The sequence below is a fragment of the Juglans regia genome, chromosome 7, assembly GCF_001411555.2.
Source record: "Juglans regia cultivar Chandler chromosome 7, Walnut 2.0, whole genome shotgun sequence".
NCBI classification, from domain to species: domain Eukaryota; kingdom Viridiplantae; phylum Streptophyta; class Magnoliopsida; order Fagales; family Juglandaceae; genus Juglans; species Juglans regia.
The window spans coordinates 13068274-13091337 of record NC_049907.1 but is presented as its reverse complement, the minus strand read 5'-3'; the positions used below and the strand labels follow the sequence as shown (position 1 = coordinate 13091337).

General features: G+C 38.2%; 1 protein-coding gene across 7 annotated transcripts; it reads right to left on the bottom strand.

The window, feature by feature from the left end:
• Positions 1 to 8917: 8917 nt before the first annotated feature.
• LOC108997595 (ankyrin-1-like) lies at positions 8918 to 22901 on the bottom strand. 7 transcript variants are annotated; one of them, XM_035692631.1, is made up of 5 exons: positions 22862 to 22901; positions 22605 to 22692; positions 21012 to 21696; positions 19996 to 20535; positions 8918 to 9080 (listed from the first exon to the last, which is right to left on the bottom strand). In XM_035692631.1, exons 3-4 carry the CDS (start codon positions 21652 to 21654, stop codon positions 20372 to 20374), a joined length of 807 nt encoding a protein of 268 aa, XP_035548524.1. In that variant the 5' UTR covers positions 21655 to 21696; positions 22605 to 22692; positions 22862 to 22901; the 3' UTR covers positions 8918 to 9080; positions 19996 to 20371. The 7 variants fall into 7 exon arrangements, with proteins under 7 accessions (XP_035548524.1, XP_018829522.1, XP_018829516.1 ...); XM_018973977.2 differs by having other exon boundaries at positions 21012 to 21706; positions 22610 to 22692; XM_018973971.2 differs by having other exon boundaries at positions 22610 to 22692.
• Positions 22902 to 23064: the final 163 nt, after the last annotated feature.

The window sequence follows — 23064 nt, the reverse complement described above, 5'->3', positions numbered from 1 at the left end:
TGTGTGATTTTCACTTTCTAGGAAATGCCAATGCCAGACTTGAAAGCAGGGAGAGAACTTTTTTTGACATAAGCATCTACCTTTTACCTTGTGAATGAAATCTTTTGTTAGATGATCTTGCCAAAACAGAGTGCCTGAAGTAAATTCTTTTTCACTAATACCTGTTGTGATTCTGTGAATAGATTAACCATCTTTTCACTTACTAATTTCTCAACTTTTCACGGTAAATTGAGCAAAACCCAATATTTTCCTCGAACCTAAAATAATCTCAGGCCTTCTCCCCAAAATACCACACCTACCCTGTTGACTACCACACAATTAGAATGGAAAACTATATTTTAAAGAATTGAATCACCCGCACAGGATATAAACCTGATGTCCGGTAAGTTCAAAGCATGAGAAACCTCATTTGACAATTTCCAACCACAAAGAAGAGACCCAGATCAGCATATCTACAAATTTTCATCTGAAAGAATTTGATGGGTCAAAAAATAAACTAGCACACATCGAAGATGAAGGTTTCGTTACAGAGCAATCCCAATAAACAAGCAAGAAAAACCTGATGTCCTGCAAGTTCAAAGCAAGAAAAACCCCATCCCACAAGTTCTAAGCACAAAGAAGAGACCCAGTTCACCAGATCTACACAAATTTTCATCTCAAAGAATTCGATGGGTAAAAAAAAAAAATAGCACACACTAAAGACGAAGGCTTCATCATTACAGAGCAATCCAAATAGCCAGATTTCAACAGTTAAAAACATTTACCAAAAAATGCAAGCACCGAAAGGCGAAAACACTTCAAAAAATTTAAAGAAAATAGAGAGCAGATCAAGCAAAAGAACCGCATATATTTATATCCAAATATGATCTGGTCAAAGATGAGCATCACGAATCCTTTCCCATGCTCACAGATAGTGTAACAAACGCCGCCGCTAATGGTGGTAGAAGAGAGAAACGGTGCTCGAGAGAAGATGGATGAAGAAGGAAGAAGGAAGAAGGAACTGACCTAACTCGAGATCTACGGAACTGAAGTGAAGTGTTCCAAACTGACATTCTAGAAGGATGAAGTACTTGGAACAATCAAGCTGTGGGATATATGAATTATGTAGGGAAATGGATGGAAATGTATATTGAATTCTGATATCTCTTCGATGGAGCACCTCCAATTAGTGTACAGGAAAACCAATACCTCGATTGCAGCATTTTTTTAATCGCTGGTATTGATCTATGCCGGCGCACTCTTATCGCCGCAATTGTTATTTCGAAGCCATTTAGTCAATTGTGGCGATTTCAAAAAATCGCTGGGAAAGTATATTTCCGGCGATTTTTCCTCTTTTAGCGACAACATTAAATCGCTGGAAATAATATTTCCCAACGATTAACAACTGAATCGTATCGTGCAATTGCGGCGATAAAGGTACTATTTGCAGCGAATAAAAATCGCTGGGAAAGAAAATATTTGCCGGCGATTTTTGGCTTCCGTTGGAGTAGATCAAAATTGGGGCTTTAATACTGGCGACCTCCAGCGATTTATAAATCGCTGGGATAGGTGAGAAGCGGCGATTTTGTTGGTTTTGCCAACAAAAGTGAATCGCCGGTAAAGTTGATTCCCCTTGTACTTCTTGTATTTCAACTCAGTGGCTCTTTGTTAGGATCTAGATCCGAATACAGAAAAAAAAAAAAAAAAAAAGTTAAAACCACATTCAACATATTTGTTTTACCGGCACATGATGAATCAAACAAACTGTGTAGTTTGATAATATTGACCAATAAGTGATTATGATGAATATTGCCAAGCATCGGTCCAGAACCAAAATGCCTTTAAAAGATAGACAAAGAGAAGGGGTGTCAAAGATATGTTACCCTGTGAATTAGATGAGCATCATAGGCAATCGCTTTTGAAACACCTTACAGAAACAAGAGTGTCTGCTAAAATATTAAAGCACATTTGTGACTTTCACTTTCTAGGAAATGCCAATCCCAGACTTGAAAGCAGGGAGAGAACTTTTATTGACATATGCATCTACCGTTTACCTTGTGAATGAAATCTTTTGTTAGATGATCTTGCCAAAACAGAGTGCCTGAAGTAAATTCTTTTTCACTAATACCTGTTGTGATTCTGTGAATAGATTAACCATCTTTTCAGACTGACCAACGCTACTTTGTAATAGATAATATAAATGTTCAAAAATTTATAACAATAAGGGTAGCTTCTTTAAAGTTTGGCGCACAATAGTAGACAGATCTATTCTGTTGAGTCTCTTAATATATTGAAAGCCGACCTGCCCCAGCCTGTGGTTTAGAATCATCAACATCATCACATATGATACAATTCAGTGTTAATCAAAACAAGAATTTAAAGTAACTATTCAGCTTTAAGCTTGCAACTTTGGATAACGATCCATCAATACTACCTTGGAAGCCGAACCAAGAGAGTTATTCAAACCCTCCGTTAGTGTACAGGAAAAACTACTCCAGAAAATCCACTTACTAATTTCTCAACTTTTCACGGTAAATTGAGCAAAACCCAATATTTTCCTCGAACCTAAAATAATCTCAGGCCTTCTCCCCAAAATACCACACCTACCCTGTTGACTACCACACAATTAGAATGGAAAACTATATTTTAAAGAATTGAATCACCCGCACAGGATATAAACCTGATGTCCGGTAAGTTCAAAGCATGAGAAACCTCATTTGACAATTTCCAACCACAAAGAAGAGACCCAGATCAGCATATCTACAAATTTTCATCTGAAAGAATTTGATGGGTCAAAAAATAAACTAGCACACATCGAAGATGAAGGTTTCGTTACAGAGCAATCCCAATAAACAAGCAAGAAAAACCTGATGTCCTGCAAGTTCAAAGCAAGAAAAACCCCATCCCACAAGTTCTAAGCACAAAGAAGAGACCCAGTTCACCAGATCTACACAAATTTTCATCTCAAAGAATTCGATGGGTAAAAAAAAAAAATAGCACACACTAAAGACGAAGGCTTCATCATTACAGAGCAATCCAAATAGCCAGATTTCAACAGTTAAAAACATTTACCAAAAAATGCAAGCACCGAAAGGCGAAAACACTTCAAAAAATTTAAAGAAAATAGAGAGCAGATCAAGCAAAAGAACCGCATATATTTATATCCAAATATGATCTGGTCAAAGATGAGCATCACGAATCCTTTCCCATGCTCACAGATAGTGTAACAAACGCCGCCGCTAATGGTGGTAGAAGAGAGAAACGGTGCTCGAGAGAAGATGGATGAAGAAGGAAGAAGGAAGAAGGAACTGACCTAACTCGAGATCTACGGAACTGAAGTGAAGTGTTCCAAACTGACATTCTAGAAGGATGAAGTACTTGGAACAATCAAGCTGTGGGATATATGAATTATGTAGGGAAATGGATGGAAATGTATATTGAATTCTGATATCTCTTCGATGGAGCACCTCCAATTAGTGTACAGGAAAACCAATACCTCGATTGCAGCATTTTTTTAATCGCTGGTATTGATCTATGCCGGCGCACTCTTATCGCCGCAATTGTTATTTCGAAGCCATTTAGTCAATTGTGGCGATTTCAAAAAATCGCTGGGAAAGTATATTTCCGGCGATTTTTCCTCTTTTAGCGACAACATTAAATCGCTGGAAATAATATTTCCCAACGATTAACAACTGAATCGTATCGTGCAATTGCGGCGATAAAGGTACTATTTGCAGCGAATAAAAATCGCTGGGAAAGAAAATATTTGCCGGCGATTTTTGGCTTCCGTCGGAGTAGATCAAAATTGGGGCTTTAATACTGGCGACCTCCAGCGATTTATAAATCGCTGGGATAGGTGAGAAGCGGCGATTTTGTTGGTTTTGCCAACAAAAGTGAATCGCCGGTAAAGTTGATTCCCCTTGTACTTCTTGTATTTCAACTCAGTGGCTCTTTGTTAGGATCTAGATCCGAATACAGAAAAAAAAAAAAAAAAAAAGTTAAAACCACATTCAACATATTTGTTTTACCGGCACATGATGAATCAAACAAACTGTGTAGTTTGATAATATTGACCAATAAGTGATTATGATGAATATTGCCAAGCATCGGTCCAGAACCAAAATGCCTTTAAAAGATAGACAAAGAGAAGGGGTGTCAAAGATATGTTACCCTGTGAATTAGATGAGCATCATAGGCAATCGCTTTTGAAACACCTTACAGAAACAAGAGTGTCTGCTAAAATATTAAAGCACATTTGTGACTTTCACTTTCTAGGAAATGCCAATCCCAGACTTGAAAGCAGGGAGAGAACTTTTATTGACATATGCATCTACCGTTTACCTTGTGAATGAAATCTTTTGTTAGATGATCTTGCCAAAACAGAGTGCCTGAAGTAAATTCTTTTTCACTAATACCTGTTGTGATTCTGTGAATAGATTAACCATCTTTTCAGACTGACCAACGCTACTTTGTAATAGATAATATAAATGTTCAAAAATTTATAACAATAAGGGTAGCTTCTTTAAAGTTTGGCGCACAATAGTAGACAGATCTATTCTGTTGAGTCTCTTAATATATTGAAAGCCGACATGCCCCAGCCTGTGGTTTAGAATCATCAACATCATCATATATGATACAATTCAGTGTTAATCAAAACAAGAATTTAAAGTAACTATTCAGCTTTAAGCATGCAACTTTGGATAACGATCCATCAATACTACCTTGGAAGCCGAACCAAGAGAGTTATTCAAACCCTCCGTTAGTGTACAGGAAAAACTACTCCAGAAAATCCACTTACTAATTTCTCAACTTTTCACGGTAAATTGAGCAAAACCCAATATTTTCCTCGAACCTAAAATAATCTCAGGCCTTCTCCCCAAAATACCACACCTACCCTGTTGACTACCACACAATTAGAATGGAAAACTATATTTTAAAGAATTGAATCACCCGCACAGGATATAAACCTGATGTCCGGTAAGTTCAAAGCATGAGAAACCTCATTTGACAATTTCCAACCACAAAGAAGAGACCCAGATCAGCATATCTACAAATTTTCATCTGAAAGAATTTGATGGGTCAAAAAATAAACTAGCACACATCGAAGATGAAGGTTTCGATACAGAGCAATCCCAATAAACAAGCAAGAAAAACCTGATGTCCTGCAAGTTCAAAGCAAGAAAAACCCCATCCCACAAGTTCTAAGCACAAAGAAGAGACCCAGTTCACCAGATCTACACAAATTTTCATCTCAAAGAATTCGATGGGTAAAAAAAAAAAATAGCACACACTAAAGACGAAGGCTTCATCATTACAGAGCAATCCAAATAGCCAGATTTCAACAGTTAAAAACATTTACCAAAAAATGCAAGCACCGAAAGGCGAAAACACTTCAAAAAATTTAAAGAAAATAGAGAGCAGATCAAGCAAAAGAACCGCATATATTTATATCCAAATATGATCTGGTCAAAGATGAGCATCACGAATCCTTTCCCATGCTCACAGATAGTGTAACAAACGCCGCCGCTAATGGTGGTAGAAGAGAGAAACGGTGCTCGAGAGAAGATGGATGAAGAAGGAAGAAGGAAGAAGGAACTGACCTAACTCGAGATCTACGGAACTGAAGTGAAGTGTTCAAAACTGACATTCTAGAAGGATGAAGTACTTGGAACAATCAAGCTGTGGGATATATGAATTATGTAGGGAAATGGATGGAAATGTATATTGAATTCTGATATCTCTTCGATGGAGCACCTCCAATTAGTGTACAGGAAAACCAATACCTCGATTGCAGCATTTTTTTAATCGCTGGTATTGATCTATGCCGGCGCACTCTTATCGCCTCAATTGTTATTTCGAAGCCATTTAGTCAATTGTGGCGATTTCAAAAAATCGCTGGGAAAGTATATTTCCGACGATTTTTCCTCTTTTAGCGACAACATTAAATCGCTGGAAATAATATTTCCCAACGATTAACAACTGAATCGTATCGTGCAATTGCGGCGATAAAGGTACTATTTGCAGCGAATAAAAATCGCTGGGAAAGAAAATATTTGCCGGCGATTTTTGGCTTCCGTCGGAGTAGATCAAAATTGGGGCTTTAATACTGGCGACCTCCAGCGATTTATAAATCGCTGGGATAGGTGAGAAGCGGCGATTTTGTTGGTTTTGCCAACAAAAGTGAATCGCCGGTAAAGTTGATTCCCCTTGTACTTCTTGTATTTCAACTCAGTGGCTCTTTGTTAGGATCTAGATCCGAATACAGAAAAAAAAAAAAAAAGTTAAAACCACATTCAACATATTTGTTTTACCGGCACATGATGAATCAAACAAACTGTGTAGTTTGATATTATTGACCAATAAGTGATTATGATGAATATTGCCAAGCATCGGTCCAGAACCAAAATGCCTTTAAAAGATAGACAAAGAGAAGGGGTGTCAAAGATATGTTACCCTGTGAATTAGATGAGCATCATAGGCAATCGCTTTTGAAACACCTTACAGAAACAAGAGTGTCTGCTAAAATATTAAAGCACATTTGTGACTTTCACTTTCTAGGAAATGCCAATCCCAGACTTGAAAGCAGGGAGAGAACTTTTATTGACATATGCATCTACCGTTTACCTTGTGAATGAAATCTTTTGTTAGATGATCTTGCCAAAACAGAGTGCCTGAAGTAAATTCTTTTTCACTAATACCTGTTGTGATTCTGTGAATAGATTAACCATCTTTTCAGACTGACCAACGCTACTTTGTAATAGATAATATAAATGTTCAAAAATTTATAACAATAAGGGTAGCTTCTTTAAAGTTTGGCGCACAATAGTAGACAGATCTATTCTGTTGAGTCTCTTAATATATTGAAAGCCGACCTGCCCCAGCCTGTGGTTTAGAATCATCAACATCATCACATATGATACAATTCAGTGTTAATCAAAACAAGAATTTAAAGTAACTATTCAGCTTTAAGCATGCAACTTTGGATAACGATCCATCAATACTACCTTGGAAGCCGAACCAAGAGAGTTATTCAAACCCTCCGTTAGTGTACAGGAAAAACTACTCCAGAAAATCCACTTACTAATTTCTCAACTTTTCACGGTAAATTGAGCAAAACCCAATATTTTCCTCGAACCTAAAATAATCTCAGGCCTTCTCCCCAAAATACCACACCTACCCTGTTGACTACCACACAATTAGAATGGAAAACTATATTTTAAAGAATTGAATCACCCGCACAGGATATAAACCTGATGTCCGGTAAGTTCAAAGCATGAGAAACCTCATTTGACAATTTCCAACCACAAAGAAGAGACCCAGATCAGCATATCTACAAATTTTCATCTGAAAGAATTTGATGGGTCAAAAAAAAAACTAGCACACATCGAAGATGAAGGTTTCCTTACAGAGCAATCCCAATAAACAAGCAAGAAAAACCTGATGTCCTGCAAGTTCAAAGCAAGAAAAACCCCATCCGACAAGTTCTAAGCACAAAGAAGAGACCCAGTTCACCAGAACTACACAAATTTTCATCTCAAAGAATTTGATGGGTAAAAAAAAAAAAATAGCACACACTAAAGACGAAGGCTTCATCATTACAGAGCAATCCAAATAGACAGATTTCAACAGTTAAAAACATTTACCAAAAAATGCAAGCACCGAAAGGCGAAAACACTTCAAAAAATTTAAAGAAAATAGAGAGCAGATCAAGCAAAAGAACCGCATATATTTATATCCAAATATGATCTGGTCAAAGATGAGCATCACGAATCCTTTCCCATGCTCACAGATAGTGTAACAAACGCCGCCGCTAATGGTGGTAGAAGAGAGAAACGGTGCTCGAGAGAAGATGGATGAAGAAGGAAGAAGGAAGAAGGAACTGACCTAACTCGAGATCTACGGAACTGAAGTGAAATGTTCAAAACTGACATTCTAGAAGGATGAAGTACTTGGAACAATCAAGCTGTGGGATATATGAATTATGTAGGGAAATGGATGGAAATGTATATTGAATTCTGATATCTCTTCGATGGAGCACCTCCAATTAGTGTACAGGAAAACCAATACCTCGATTGCAGCATTTTTTTAATCGCTGGTATTGATCTATGCCGGCGCACTCTTATCGCCGCAATTGTTATTTCAAAGCCATTTAGTCAATTGTGGCGATTTCAAAAAATCGCTGGGAAAGTATATTTTCGGCAATTTTTCCTCTTTTAGCGACAACATTAAATCGCTGGAAATAATATTTCCCAACGATTAACAACTGAATCGTATCGTGCAATTGCGGCGATAAAGGTACTATTTGCAGCGAATGAAAATCGCTGGGAAAGACAATTTAAAGAAAATAGAGAGCAAATCAAGCAAAAGAACCGCATATATTTATATCCAAATATGATCTGGTCAAAGATGAGCATCACGAATCCTTTCCCATGCTCACAGATAGTGTAACAAACGCCGCCGCTAATGGTGCTAGAAGAGAGAAACGGTGCACAAGAGAAGATGGATGAAGAAGGAAGAAGGAACTGACCTAACTCGAGATCTACGGAACTGAAGTGAAGTGTTCAAAACTGACATTCTAGAAGGATGAAGTACTTGCAACAATCAAGCTATGGGATATATGAATTATGTAGGGAAATGGATGGAAATGTATATTGAATTCTGATATCCCTTCGATGGAGCACCTCCAAATTATAACTGAATCAATGTAGTAATATTCTGGATGCTTCTTTCAGTATAGTCCGTTAGGCTATATACTAAAACTAGTAAAGTACTAGACTGCCCTATGGCGCCCCAAATCTCCCTTATATAAAAATACGGAGATCGAGACGCCAGGATGGTGACAACACGGTCACGCATCCCAACGAAGTGCCAGTGTGTGTACATGCAACGATGTGCAAAAAATAGCGCAGCGAATAGTCAACAAAGTACCAGAATTTATTTACAATCGAAACATCAGTAAAGTTTAAATAGTAGTTATACAATCATCCATAATTAAAATACAATACAGAAAATTCAGATAACCAAGCGAGTGATCCCAGATTACTCCTCAGGCGGAGCCGTCTCCTCAGGCGGAGCCGTCTCTTCCTCATCTGCATCAAAATCTGCGTTACCACAAAATGGTATCGCAGGTAAGTATAACCCAAAATAACCACGTAATAAAAATGCATTAAGTGCAACTAACATGCATGTACATGAAGAAATATGCATTTTTCTCAAATAATCATTTTTCCCGAAAATGATTATTTTCAACACACGCCAAAATCCCATTTTGGTCCAAAATGTCCGTAAAACATTTTCCCAGAAAATATTTTACATAGAAATCCAACTCACACTATTTTCCCAGAAAATAGTTCATTAATTCCATATGCACCATGGTCTCCCCTAGGGACCATCCGCACGTCCTGGCTTCGTAGCGGTGCTCAGTTCCGCGCCCGGCGCGTACATGGCCAAGCATCCACACTACGCAACGAGCGATGCCCAGTTTTGCGCCCAGCGCGTACTTGGCCAGACATCCTCTAGTCCTCGCCAGCAGAAGGACCACGGAATCGGAACGAAACCATCTCGTCCGATCCAATTGTCGCCCGGCGACAATCCAGGGGACGTTACTTAGTATATTCCACTCCCGAATAACCAGAGGAGCTCCACCGAGATAATACCCCATCTCGGCTTGGGGTCATGATACACACGCACCCAAAGATATTCTCACACATTAAATCATAATTTTCCAAATCACGCATGAACATGAATGCAATACACGAAAACCCAGTTTCCTTTACAAACATGAACATGCATGAAATAATGAGATGTACATGTACCAACACTAATCCACAACAATCAATAACCAATAACTAATCCAATCAATCCAACCAAACAACTCCACTCACAAATCCATCCGACCTCCGAACTCCTCGGACTCAGTCTGGCATGTTCAACCAAATACAGTGAAATGAGTTAGTGGAAAAATATGTTTAAATCATGAAAGTTCTTTGGAGAAATACTTACAGTGCTATATAGCAATTTCCGAAGGATCACGAAGCTGCAAGAGGCTGCAACACAGTAACAGAACAATGTCAAATACACTGTGGCTGTGGGTCTCAAAGACCCACTTTTCAACGGTGACAAACGAAGACCCAAAATTGATAGGGTAGGGCCTAGGGAAGTCGGTGAAGCTAGTGGTGGTGAAGGTTGGCCGTGGATGGCAGCGTGGGCGGCGGTAGAAGACCAAAAAGCCCAAAACGGAAATGTTGATAAATGTGCTTCACCGGTGACGGATCGGAGGTGGGGTTGGCTCCATTGGGTTGCTAAGGGGTCGAGGATGAAGTGGTGAAGAGATGGTGGCCGGTGGTGGCGCGACGGCGGCGCGCGAGCACAAAGAACGCCGCGGCTTTGAAGGGCTGCTGGTGGTTAACGGCAGTGCGAATGAAGGTGAGCTTGGTGGGGTGAGGTCGCCGGTGACAAGGGAGGCGAACGGGCTGGGCGGTGAAGGCCACCGCCGGCTCACGGCGGCACTGGGCGGTGAAGGAAGATTGGACGGAGAGAGAGGGAGGGCCTGGGCGTCGCGCGGGAGAGCCTGGGGAAAGAAAGAAAAAAGAAAGAAAAGAAAAAAGAAAAAGAAAAAAGGAAGAAAAAGAAAAGAGGAAAGAGAAAATGTAGGAAAAGAAATGAGGTCCAATCCTCATATCTTGGGTCACAAAAATGATCCAACGGAAACGATTTCAAAACCACAAGTTAAATAAAATAATTTAAATGTAATGGTGAAGTGAAATTAAAATAATTAAACCTAACAGTAATTGATTTAGAATAAAGAGATTTTAAACGTATAACAATAATTAATGATAGGAGAGCACTTCAAAATAATTTTCACAAAATTCAAAAATCATAAAATAAACCCACTAATAAAAATCCAACAATTTTAAAATAAGAGAATAAATTTTTGAACAATTAAAAATATTCCTTCAATAAAAATACACTAAAATACGGGGTGTTACATTCTCCCCCCCTTACGCGCCCAACACGTTCGTGGGAAACATCTACTACAAAACGAGCGATGCCCAGTTCCACGCCCAGCGCGTAGGGGTGTCAATATGTCACACGACCCATTAACCCAACACGAACACGACACGATAAAAGCGGGTTAGGGTTTACCCTTAACGGGTTCGGGTCAAAACGGGTTGACCCGTTAAGACACGATAGCTTAACGGGTTGATAACGGGTCAACCCGTTATGACCCGTTATAACCTGTTATGACCCGTTAAGAAAGTTAAAATTACAATTATACCCTTATACCTAAAAAATAAAATTTTTGAGATTTTAATTTAGATATTTTTATTGTTTAGATTGTAATTTTGGACTTGTAGTTAGTTTTATATTTTGTATAGATATTGTGATTTTAACATTTATATAAAATTATGCTAAACTTAACTAGATTAAGGAGGTTAATTTTGGGTTTGTTTCAATCCATTTACATAAATAGGTCAAAACGGGTTGACACGACACGGCCCGTTATGTTATTGGGTCGTGTTAGGGTTTGAGATTTTGACACGATAAGCTTAACGGGTCGGGTTAGGGTTGACCTATATAGTATAATATACATGTCTTGACACGACACGAACACGACCCGTTAACACGATTTGACACCCCTACCAGCGCGTACGTGGCCAAGCATCCTCTAGTCCCCACCCGCAGAAGGACCACGGAGTCGGCACGAGACCCTCTCGTCCGATCCCATTGTCACCCAGCGACAATCCAGGGGACGTCACTCAGTATATTACGCTCCCGAGTGACCAGAGGAGCTCCACCGAGATAATACCCCATCTCGGCTTGGGGTTCGTGATTCACACGAACCAAAAATATTCTCTCATAAAATCATAGCCTTTCAAATCACACATGAGCATGAATGCAATACACGAAAATCCAGTTTTCTTTACAAACATGATTATGCATGAAATAATGACATGAACATTACCAACACTGTTCTAACATCCATCAATGAACAATACCATCAAATCCAACCAAAATCCATCAACAGCCAATATCCAATTCAACCAAATCAACCAACAACTCCAATCACAAATCCATCCGACCCCCGAACTCCTCGGACTCAGTCCGGCATGCCAAATAAATGCAGTGAAATAGGTTAGTGCAAAAATCCATAGAATTCACGAGAAATCTTTGGAAAATACTTACAATGCTATATAATAATTTTCCGAGGATCACGGGTGCGCTCGAAGTGGAAAAATAGCTGTCGAACAGTGTAAAATACACTGTGGCCGTGGGTCACAGATACCCACTTTTTAACGGTGACAAACGAAGACCCAAATTTGATGGAGTAGGGCCTAGGGAGGTCGGTGAAGCTAGTGGTGGTGGTGGTTTGCCGTGGGTGGCGGCGCAAGGGGTGTTTTTAGGCCAAAAATGTCCAAAACGAAAATGGAGTTGGATGTGCTTCACCGGTGACGGATCGGAGGTGGGGTTGGGTCCAATGGGTTGCTAGGAGATCGAGGATGATGTGGTGAAGAAATGGTGGCCAGAGGTGGCGCGATGGCGGCGCAACGGCGCAAAGAATGTCGTGGCTTTGTGGGGTGCATGCGGGCTACCAGCGGTGAGGTAGGGGCTGGGATTTGGGGGGTGAGGTCGCCGGAGGAAGGGGGAGCTGGTCGGCCAGGCGGTATCGCGCACGGCGCCGCGACAGTGGCGGTCTGGGGGAGAGAAGGTTGCACGGCGAGAGAGAGAGAGAGCTACGTCCGTGCGCGGGAAGGGGAGGGGAAAGGAGAAAAAGAAAAAGAAAAGAAAGAAAAAGAAAAAGGAGGAAAGAAAAAAAAGGAAAAGGAAAAATGAAGGGAAAGAAATGAGGTCCAATCCTCACATCTTGAGTCACAAAAATGATCCAATGGAAATGGTTTTAAAACAGCCAGTGAAATAAAATATTTCAAACACAATGATTATAATTAAAATAAATAATTAAACCCGATAATAATTTAATTTAATTCGAGAAGAAATTTAAACACACAATAATAATTAATTTAAGAAAGCACTCAAAAAATAATTTTTGCAAACTAAAATCATAAAAATAACCCAATTAAAATTTAATAATTATGACGCAAGAGAAATAATTTTTGCATAAATAAAATTAATTCCTTCATTAAAAATACACTAAAATACGGGGTGTTACATCCTCCCCCCTTAATAAAAATTTCATCCTCGAAATTGGCAAGGTCAACATTAAGACTAAGACAGGAATAAGATTCAACTAAGAGAAGACTTAAGAACATACCGCCAAAATAGTCCGGTAAGGCCACTCTATAAGCAACCAGCCAAACCTTCCTTACGATTTGAAAAAAAAGCCAACATATCTTGGGATAAGTTTTCCCTTCTTATCAAAGCGCTTAACGCCTTTCATAGGAGAGACTTTGAAATAAACCCAGTCATCTACTTCAAAGGATACATCTCTTCTTCTCGTATCTGCATAACTCTTATGGCAACTTTGCGCTTCCGCCATTTTAGTCCTTATAAACTGAACTTGATCATTCATTTCTTGAATTATCTCAGGCCCAAACAGTTTGCTTTCGCGAACTTTCATCCCAACATAAAGGCGATCTACACTTCCTTCCATATCAAGCTTCATATGGGGCCATCCGAATGGAGGAATGAAAATTGTTATTATAAGCAAACTCAAATAGCAGCAGATGATTCTCCCAACTTCCATGAATTTCCATGACACAAGACCGCAACATAACCTCAAGAGCTTGAATAGTATGCTCTGATTGACCGTCTGTTTGAGGTTGATACGCAGTACTAAACTTCAACTTAGTGCCTAAGGCTGCCTGCAAACTTTTTCAAAAATGGGACGTAAACTGCGGGTCCCGATCCAACACAATACTCTTGGGTACTCCATGCAAACACATTATCTCCTTGCCATATAATCGAGTCAACTTACCCAAGGAGTCAGTGTTATTAATGGGTAAGAAATGAGCACTCTTGATCAACCGATCAACAATCACCCAAATTGAGTCCTTCCCACTAGGAGTCCTCGACAAACCCACAACAAAATCCATAGAAATATCACCCCACATCCACTCAGGAATAGGGAGAGGTTGAGGTCTACCTTGATACTCAGCCTTAACTTAACGGCACGTGGCACATTCCTCAATGAACATGGCATTATCCAACATACTCATTTTAGTCCCCCAATGACACATCACGACCAGTATTCCTAGAGAGGCTGCTATCCAAAATCTCATTTCCTCGAGAACCTTAATACAACATCCAATAAATTCCAATGATCAAAAGCCCTTACAATAATATGTGCCAACTGCAATCAACTCCTATGTTCCAACTTCTAAACCTTCATTGAATTCTACTATTGGAAACCTAATAGCCACTTCTAATATTAACCATCAGTAACAGATTGCACAACCAAATGATTAATCTCCAATTACAAGTATCTTCTCAAAATTCAAGTCACCACTAATTCCTCAAAATCAACACAATCTGAACTCCTAACTACAACAAAAATACCACGTTTATGCCGTGCACTCTGATATTCGTCACATGCATAAAATTTATGTTCTCATAAAACTAATACCATCGAATACAAGGTGGCTTCATTCCTACTAACCAAAACTCTTATCACAATTTGGTAGAAAAATACTCTCTCTCCCAAAACCACGAGTTATAACTCAAATTCCTCAATTAACTCCTGCTACCTTGATCAAAATCAATTTCCATGAAATATACCCATGATCATTGACAGAAAATTAATATCAAACAACCTCAACATCCCAAATTGAAAATAAGCAACTTCAACCCAAAATACATTTATCTCATCCACAATAAGAAGCATACTTTAAAATACTCAATTCCAACCTAGCGAACCAAAAAAAAGAGCGCCTAGAGACTTCTACCTAACAACCTAAACCCGAAAGCTCATCATCTACATTATGAACAACATCTAATCTAGCGATGACTAAACTCACTACGAACCACCACTGAGTACACCAAAGCATTATCGAAACCATCTTGGTAACTCGCCCACCTAGTTCTACTCCTCCAAGCTAGCATTAACACAACTAGTTCCTTTAATAGTATATCACTATTAAACCTCAGGGCAAACCATACCGATCAAATCTTCAATCTACCAAAAGCCATTGCAAAGTACCCAAGGATCCTAATGTTTTATTAACCCACATACTTGATCATATTATCCACTGTTGATGCCTAAGCTTCAACTTCGAAAATCTTTTCATACACTATACATGATGTCCCAATAATCTCTCTTCAAGTTAAATAACAATGTCCTTAATTCAACCAATTGGATGCTCAATCTCCAAAGGTAAATATATCCTCAAGATAAAATAAAATAAAATGAAATACCTAAGTAACCTCAAGTCACAATTAATTCCTGAAAATAATCACAATAACTATTGTCAACCATGATTCCACTAAGTAACCCACTCGACTACACACTTCGATCAACTCACCAAAAATTCCAAGCCAAGGTCTCTTGAATTAGCACTATTGTGTTGACTCCTCTTCAACACTTACCAAAGTCACTTCTCCAACCCAAATAAGACTAGGACCTATACCCTCGAAATCAGCAAAAATCATTTCCTAAATCCGCACCATCTATTATCCTTAAAATTTAATATGGATTATATCATTAATCAGTCACTGTAACACCAAGCTAAAAATAATTATTTAACCAAACTAGATCAACATCATCAATCCCCAGAAAATAAACAAACTAGATCATTACCTTACATCTTCAAGAAAATTCTCGCCTGAAAAAATTCTCATATCAGTAACTCAACTCTCATCGATCCTATTTTAATTCAGCCCTTCAACTCTACAATTCTAAAACCTTAACTCAGATAAAAATCATTTTCTGAAATCCTCAAGATCGATGACCTTAAATCTAAAACATTCACCCTTTAAAACTTATAAATTCTAAAATCTCAAATGCTATCAAATTGCTTATCAAGGTCAGTAATATCGAAAACTTCTAATCTAAGTCATCACTTAATTGCTTGTTGAACCTACCACATTAAATCTCATAACTTATTTCCTAAAAACTATGGGTCCTCAAATCTTAGATGAACTTCTCATAAATCTAACCTTGAGGTTCGTTGAACTTACAACCTCCTACCCACAGATTCATTAAATAAATTCTACGGAAGGTAAAACCTCAATTATCCTAAGCAATTAAAAACTATTCCCCTCCTTAGCAGCAACTTGAGTACCTAATCCGAAGAGTTTACCCAGACCCTAATGTTCGAGCCTCGATATTAAAACAACCAATCACCAAGAGTTCAGGCCTACTACACCAAATGTTTAAGCCTAACAATGGCCTTCTCAGTCGTACCATCTTCCTGTCATAACATAACCCTTAACCCGCATTTCAATTTTGAACAAAACAAAATAAAATAAAATCCCATAAATAAAATAACACATGACAAAATGCATAAAACCAATGAAGTAGTTCACAATAAAATAAATAAAACAATAAAATAATCCGCCATAAAATAAAACAAATGAAATAAAATGACATACTATAAAATAAATAAACAACAAAATTATCATACAATAAAATAAATAAAGCCAATAAAACCATACTCTAAGTTAAACAATTTCAATTACAACTTAGAAAAATTTCTAGTACCTCACCATTTTCATGTTAAGAGCAATACTAAACCCTGCTTAAATCCCGGACAATTCAAACACGATCCAAAAGCAACATAATAAAAATACAATAACCTAAAATAATATAAATACGATCATTTAACACAAAATAAAATAATCATAAACTCATAATATAAAATAAATAATTTAACTTACAACCTTTAAAAATTATTTTTAAAATAGAAAAATAATTTCTGGTACTACCCTAAGGGACATATGGCTTTACCCAGAGCCGTTCGGCTCTGATACCACCTGTGGCGCCTCCGACCCCCTTTAAACAAAAACACGGGGATCGAGACGCCCGGATGGTGACAACACGGTCACACATCCCAACGAAGTGCCAGTGTGTGTATATCCAATGATGTACAACAAAAATAACGTAGCAGATAGTCAACTAAGTACCAGAATTTAAATTCAATGTAAACATCCGTAGAGGTATAATTAATAGTCATACAATCATCCAAAACTTAAAATACAACGCATTAAAATAAAGTAGCCAAGTGAGTGATCCCTGATCACTCGTCGGGCGGAGCCGTCTCCTTAGGCTCGCCCTCATCCTCCTCTGCATCAAAATCTGCGTTACCAAACATGGTACCGCAGGTAAGTACAAACCAAACAGTTCTCAGGAATAAAATGCATTTAAGACAACTGGCATGCATGCACATGATAAAATATGCAATAATCTCCAAAACGTCATTTTCCCCGAAAATGATTATTTCAACACACGCCAAAATCCCAGTTGGCCAACATATCCATAAAACATTTTCCCAGAAAATGAATTACACAAAAATCCAACACACGCTATTTTTCCAGAAAATAGTCTATTTTTAGCGTATGCACCATGAGCTCCCCTAGGGATCATCCGCACACTCTGGCTTCATAGCGATGCCCACTTACGCGACCAACACGTTCATGGGAAACATCTACTACACAACGAGCGATGCCCAGTTCCGCGCCCAGCGCGTACGTGGCCAACCATCCTCTAGTCCCCCCCAGCAGAAGGACCACGGAGTCGGCGCGAGACCCTCTAGTCAGATCCCATTGTCGCCCAGCGACAATCCAGGGGACGTCACTCAATATATTACGCTCCCGAGTGACCAGAGGAGCTCCACCGAGATAATACCCCATCTCGGCTTGGGGTTCGTGATACACACGCACCCAAAAATATTCTCTCATAAAATCATAGCCTTTCAAATCACACATGAGCATGAATGCAATACACGAAAACCCAGTTTTCTTTACAAGCATGATTATGCATGAAATAATGACATGAACATATACCAACACTGTTCTAACATCCATCAATGAACAATACCAACAAATCCAACCAAAATCCATCAACAGCCAATATCCAATTCAACCAAATCAACCAACAACTCCAATCACAAATCCATCCGACCCCCGAACTCCTCGGACTCAGTCCGGCATGCCAAATAAATGCAGTGAAATAGGTTAGTGCAAAAATACATAAAATTCACGAGAAATCTTTGGAAAATACTTACAATGCTATATAATAATTTTCCGAGGATCACGGGTGCGCTCGAAGTGGAAAAATAGCTGTCGAACAGTGTAAAATACACTGTGGTCGTGGGTCACAGATACCCACTTTTCAACAGTGACAAACGAAGACCCAAATTTGATGGAGTAGGGCCTAGGGAGGTCGGTGAAGCTAGTGGTGGTGGTGGTTTGCCGTGGGTGGCGGCGCAAGGGGTGTTTTTAGGCCAAAAATGTCCAAAACGAAAATGGAGTTGGATGTGCTTCACCGGTGACGGATCGGAGGTGGGGTTGGGTCCAATGGGTTGCTAGGAGGTCGAGGATGATATGGTGAAGAAATGGTGGCCAGAGGTGGAGCGACGGCGGCGCAACGGCGCAAAGAATGTCGTGGCTTCGTGGGGTGCGTGCGGGCTACCAGCGGAGAGGTAGGCGCTGGGATTTGGGGGGTGAGGTCACCGGAGGGAGGGGGAGCTGGTCGGCCGGGCGGTATCGCACACGGCGCTGCGACGGCGGCGGTATGGGGGAGAGAAGGTTGCACGGCGAGGGAGAGAGAGAGCTACGTCCGTGCGCGGGAAGGGGAGGGGAAAGGAGAAAAAATAAAGAAAATAAAGAAAAAAAAAAAAAGGAAAAGCAAAAATGGAGGGAAAGAAATGAGGTCCAATCCTCACGTCTTGGGTCACAAAAATGATTCAACGGAAACGGTTTTAAAACAGCCATTGAAATAAAATATTTCAAACACAATGATTATAATTAAAATAAATAATTAAACCCGACAACAATTTAATTTAATTCGAGAAGAAATTTAAACACACAACAATAATTAATTTAAGAAAGCGCTCAAAAAATAATTTTCGCAAACTAAAATCATAAAAATAACCCAATTAAAATTTAATAATTATGACGCAAAAGAAATAATTTTTGCATAAATAAAATTAATTCCTTCATTAAAAATATACTAAAATTAGTTGTCTCTAAATTAGTTGTAATGAACTTTTTCTATAGTGGATTTTAGGTGGTGGCTTACACCCGGAGTGGTTTTAGAATTTGAAGACGTTCTTCAAATGAGTTTCCACTTCGTGACCAAATCCTTGTGTTGATTATTTGCATGATTTGTGTCATCTTTTATTTGCTTCTTGGCATTAAATTTTATTAGTCCACATAATTTGAACTGCACCTATTCACCCCCCCTCTAGGTGTTGTATGGGATAAAACCACTGCTTTTTCAATTTATAATTATAATTTCTGTCATAACGGTATAGTACCTAGTCCTCATAATATTGATAAACGGAAAAAGTTTAAATCAAAGGAAGGGTTGTGGTTTCTTTGTCACATCATCTTCAAATTAAAATCATAACCAAAAAGGATTCAGCTTGGACGGAATTGGACCGGGTCCGATTTCTATACGAAAGCGAAGCTAAGCTAGCCGAGTTTCAGTGGCAAATTAACACAAAATGAATATTACTATCTCAAGAGCCAAGAGACTCGACATCAGACCAAAACAATCAATTAAAAAAAGTATTTTCACATATTTTTTTCCATTAAATTTCTTATTATTCCCTTCCGTTTAGAAATGATTTGATTATATTTAAATTTATTATATTTAAGTAATATAGATGTGATACATAAAATCAATTTAATTTAAAATCGATTTAAAATTTAAAATTTAAAGCACATCAAACTGATTTATATATTATCTGATGTACTGATACATAAATCAGTTTAATTCGAAAAAAATAAAAAACAATCCGATTTGATTAATTATTATTCTATGAATCCCTTTGGTTACGGTATAACTTAGCATATCTTATTGAAAAGAACTAAATATTCAAAGATAAAAGATTACGTTACCTGATGTTCATCAAAATCAAGTTGGGAGATTTTACTTCGTAAGATTTGAAGAGCTTTCTGGTTCTTTTTGTTGAAGACCATTTTCTCAACTCTTGGAGATTTCGGGAGACGCTCGTTGTAACCAACAGAATTAATGCAATAGTAATGGAGAGGTGAATTCCCGTCGTTGTCCTTCTAATTCAAAAGATTCCGGAGAGATGAATTATCTTGGATGATTAGCACTACATCTGGCCACAACTTGGTCATCATAGCGAGATGGAGTGCATTGCGGCCTTTATTGTCAACCACTTCGCCACAATCAGGACACATTGATATAATCTCTCTTGTTACTTCTCCTTCGTTGCGATGGGCTGCAATGTGAAGAGCTGTCCTACCCTCAGCGTCTTTCATATATGCTACCTCTCCTATCAAATTCCAGCAATAGTTTTGTTGGCTCAATGCTACCCATGTATGCAGCCATGTGAAGCGGAGTCCAACCATTTTGGTCTGCTTGTTTACATAGTTCGCGTCCGTATCTTTGCAAAATGTTTTTGGTCATTACTGCAGAACAAAGAGGAAGACGTACCTTAGGAGACAGAAAAAGAACTATTCAGGTGATCATTTAGGCTGCGTTTGGATCATAAAATACTCTCAACTCATCATTACAATTCTTTCAAATCCCAACACAAAATATAATAAACAATTCGACTTTTTCAAATTTTAAAATAATAATAATATTAAAAAATAATATTCTAACAATATTTTATCATCTCAACTCAACTCAACTCAACTCACTTCAACATCCAAACTCATCTTTAATGTGAAAGCCGTGTTAAGTTATCAATCCTTGATCATCAAATAAAATTTGTATGTACAAAAGGCAAATGCAAGACAAGGCAGACATCAGTCTTTATTATTTGCAAGCTTGTTAAACACGAAATTAATCTAAAACCGGCCCTGTGCATATCAAACATTTTTATAATTCATGAATTTGATGTCCTGTCATATTTGGTACCACCACATAAAATAGGCAATACCTTTGTCATAGTAACGTATTACTGCAGCATGCAAAGCCGTTCTACCCAAGGGGCCAACATAAGCTGGTGACTTCAATTTGTTTAAAATTTCTGACACCAAATCCGGAAAATAGCTCTCGGCAACCAAGTAAAGTGGGGTCTCACCAACAGCATTAGCACCGAACGAAAATTCTTGATCTACACCCATTAGTAACTGTTTTACTACTTCAATGTGATTGTACCGTACAGCCTCATGTAAGGCCGTATCTCTTTCTTTGTTCAGCTTCCCAATCATCTCCTTCATAGCTTCAACGACTCCACTTTCGAGATCTTGATGTTGGGATTTTTTATGTTCAATTAGGACTTTGACGATGGAAGCATGCCCATACCTTGCTGCCAAATGTAACGGAGTATCATCTTCTGCGTTGGCTTTCAATAAAAGTGACGGACACTTGTCCAGTACATCTTTCACAAATTTTGCCGCTAAGGCTTGGTCAGTTCCTCCAGTGGCTGGATACTTTTCTTCAACGAGGATACTTGAAATGCAAATATGTAGGATTGTGTTTTGATTAACTGTTAAAAACCAATCAAGTGGATCGGAGATATCATGTTCCAAGGCCTCCAGGTTTCCTAGTGCCACCGCATTATAGATTATAGGATCCATTGCAGTGATGGACCTTGTATGCCGCACAATCGTGATTAGTACCTCCGGAGGCCTCAATGCAAAACAACATATCAGTACTCCAAAAAATCCTATGTTAGCCACAAGCATTCATGTAGTTGATGTCACATTCAACATTTTTCTATTAACGCACAAATCCTCTATATATATATATATAGATTACAGAGTATATAGATTCGTCTTGAAACACGACTAAACAAAACCAAAGTTTTCTTACTAGAAGAAGACGAAAACGTTCTAATTAAACAAAAGTTCCATTAATTATTCCATTAAAAATAAATTGAATACATTTTTAATGAATCTAGCTATTTGGAAACATACAATGACGAAATATCTACTTTCGACATTAACATGTATTAATTAATAAACAATTAAAATTGACAATAAAGTGATTGTTAATTCTTTGAAATACCAAACGTGACCATTTCTTCTGTGAGTGAGAGATAGAAAATGATAGTTAATTTTCTTCTAAATTGAGTAATGTTTTTTTTCACCTAGTTGCTAATTAATGTGAGGAGCTATGCAAGAAAGCCAAAATTATTAACCATTTCTGTATAATAAGCTTTTATACACTTTAATAATGCAAGAAATTAATAATTAATAGGAAAATTATGAAATCACGAGACTTTAAATATATACTTCGGATAACGAAGTTGGTTTCCTTTTCAGAATGTAAAAATGTCCAAGATCGCATCCCTCTCCATCATATGTATGTTTATATTAATAATATATTTTATAGGATTTATTTTTTAAAAACATTTATAGTTAATCAGTATTAAAGCAATATCTCAGATCCAAGACTAAAAAATAAAAAATAAACACTCAACAAGCAAATTACTTATAATTAAGACAAATTCATCAGTACCACGACTACGAACGAGACATTTCACCAATTCATGAACTATTTATAGAGAGCATAAACGAAAAAGAACCTTACTAATTCCAAGTTAGTAAGTAATGACCGGAACTAGCTCCTTTAATTTCCCAGAAATAAGCTTACTTCTCGATCGACCACATGACCTGAATCCAAATGAAGCACAATTTAATCAGCAAACTCTACAATAATGAGAAAGAAAAGAAAAGGAGGGTCTTGGGTTTGTCGTCTTCCAAAATAGTACTGGGTAAAAGAAAAGAAAGGAGGCGGTGTTGAAGGGTAGGTGGTGGAGCTACAAGCTTGGAAATGGCATACCAATTACCATGTGAAGAAAGAAGACCTTATCCTTGATACTGAACTGGTGAGTGATGGAGGTGAGACATTTATACACAAGCGCTTGATCATTAGGCGTCATTGTAGACGTAATCATTACGCGCCATGGAGGAAGACCTTCGTCTCCATACGGTTTAGGAAACGTGCGCTTTCTCAACTTTTTAAATTTTAAATTTTGAAATCCA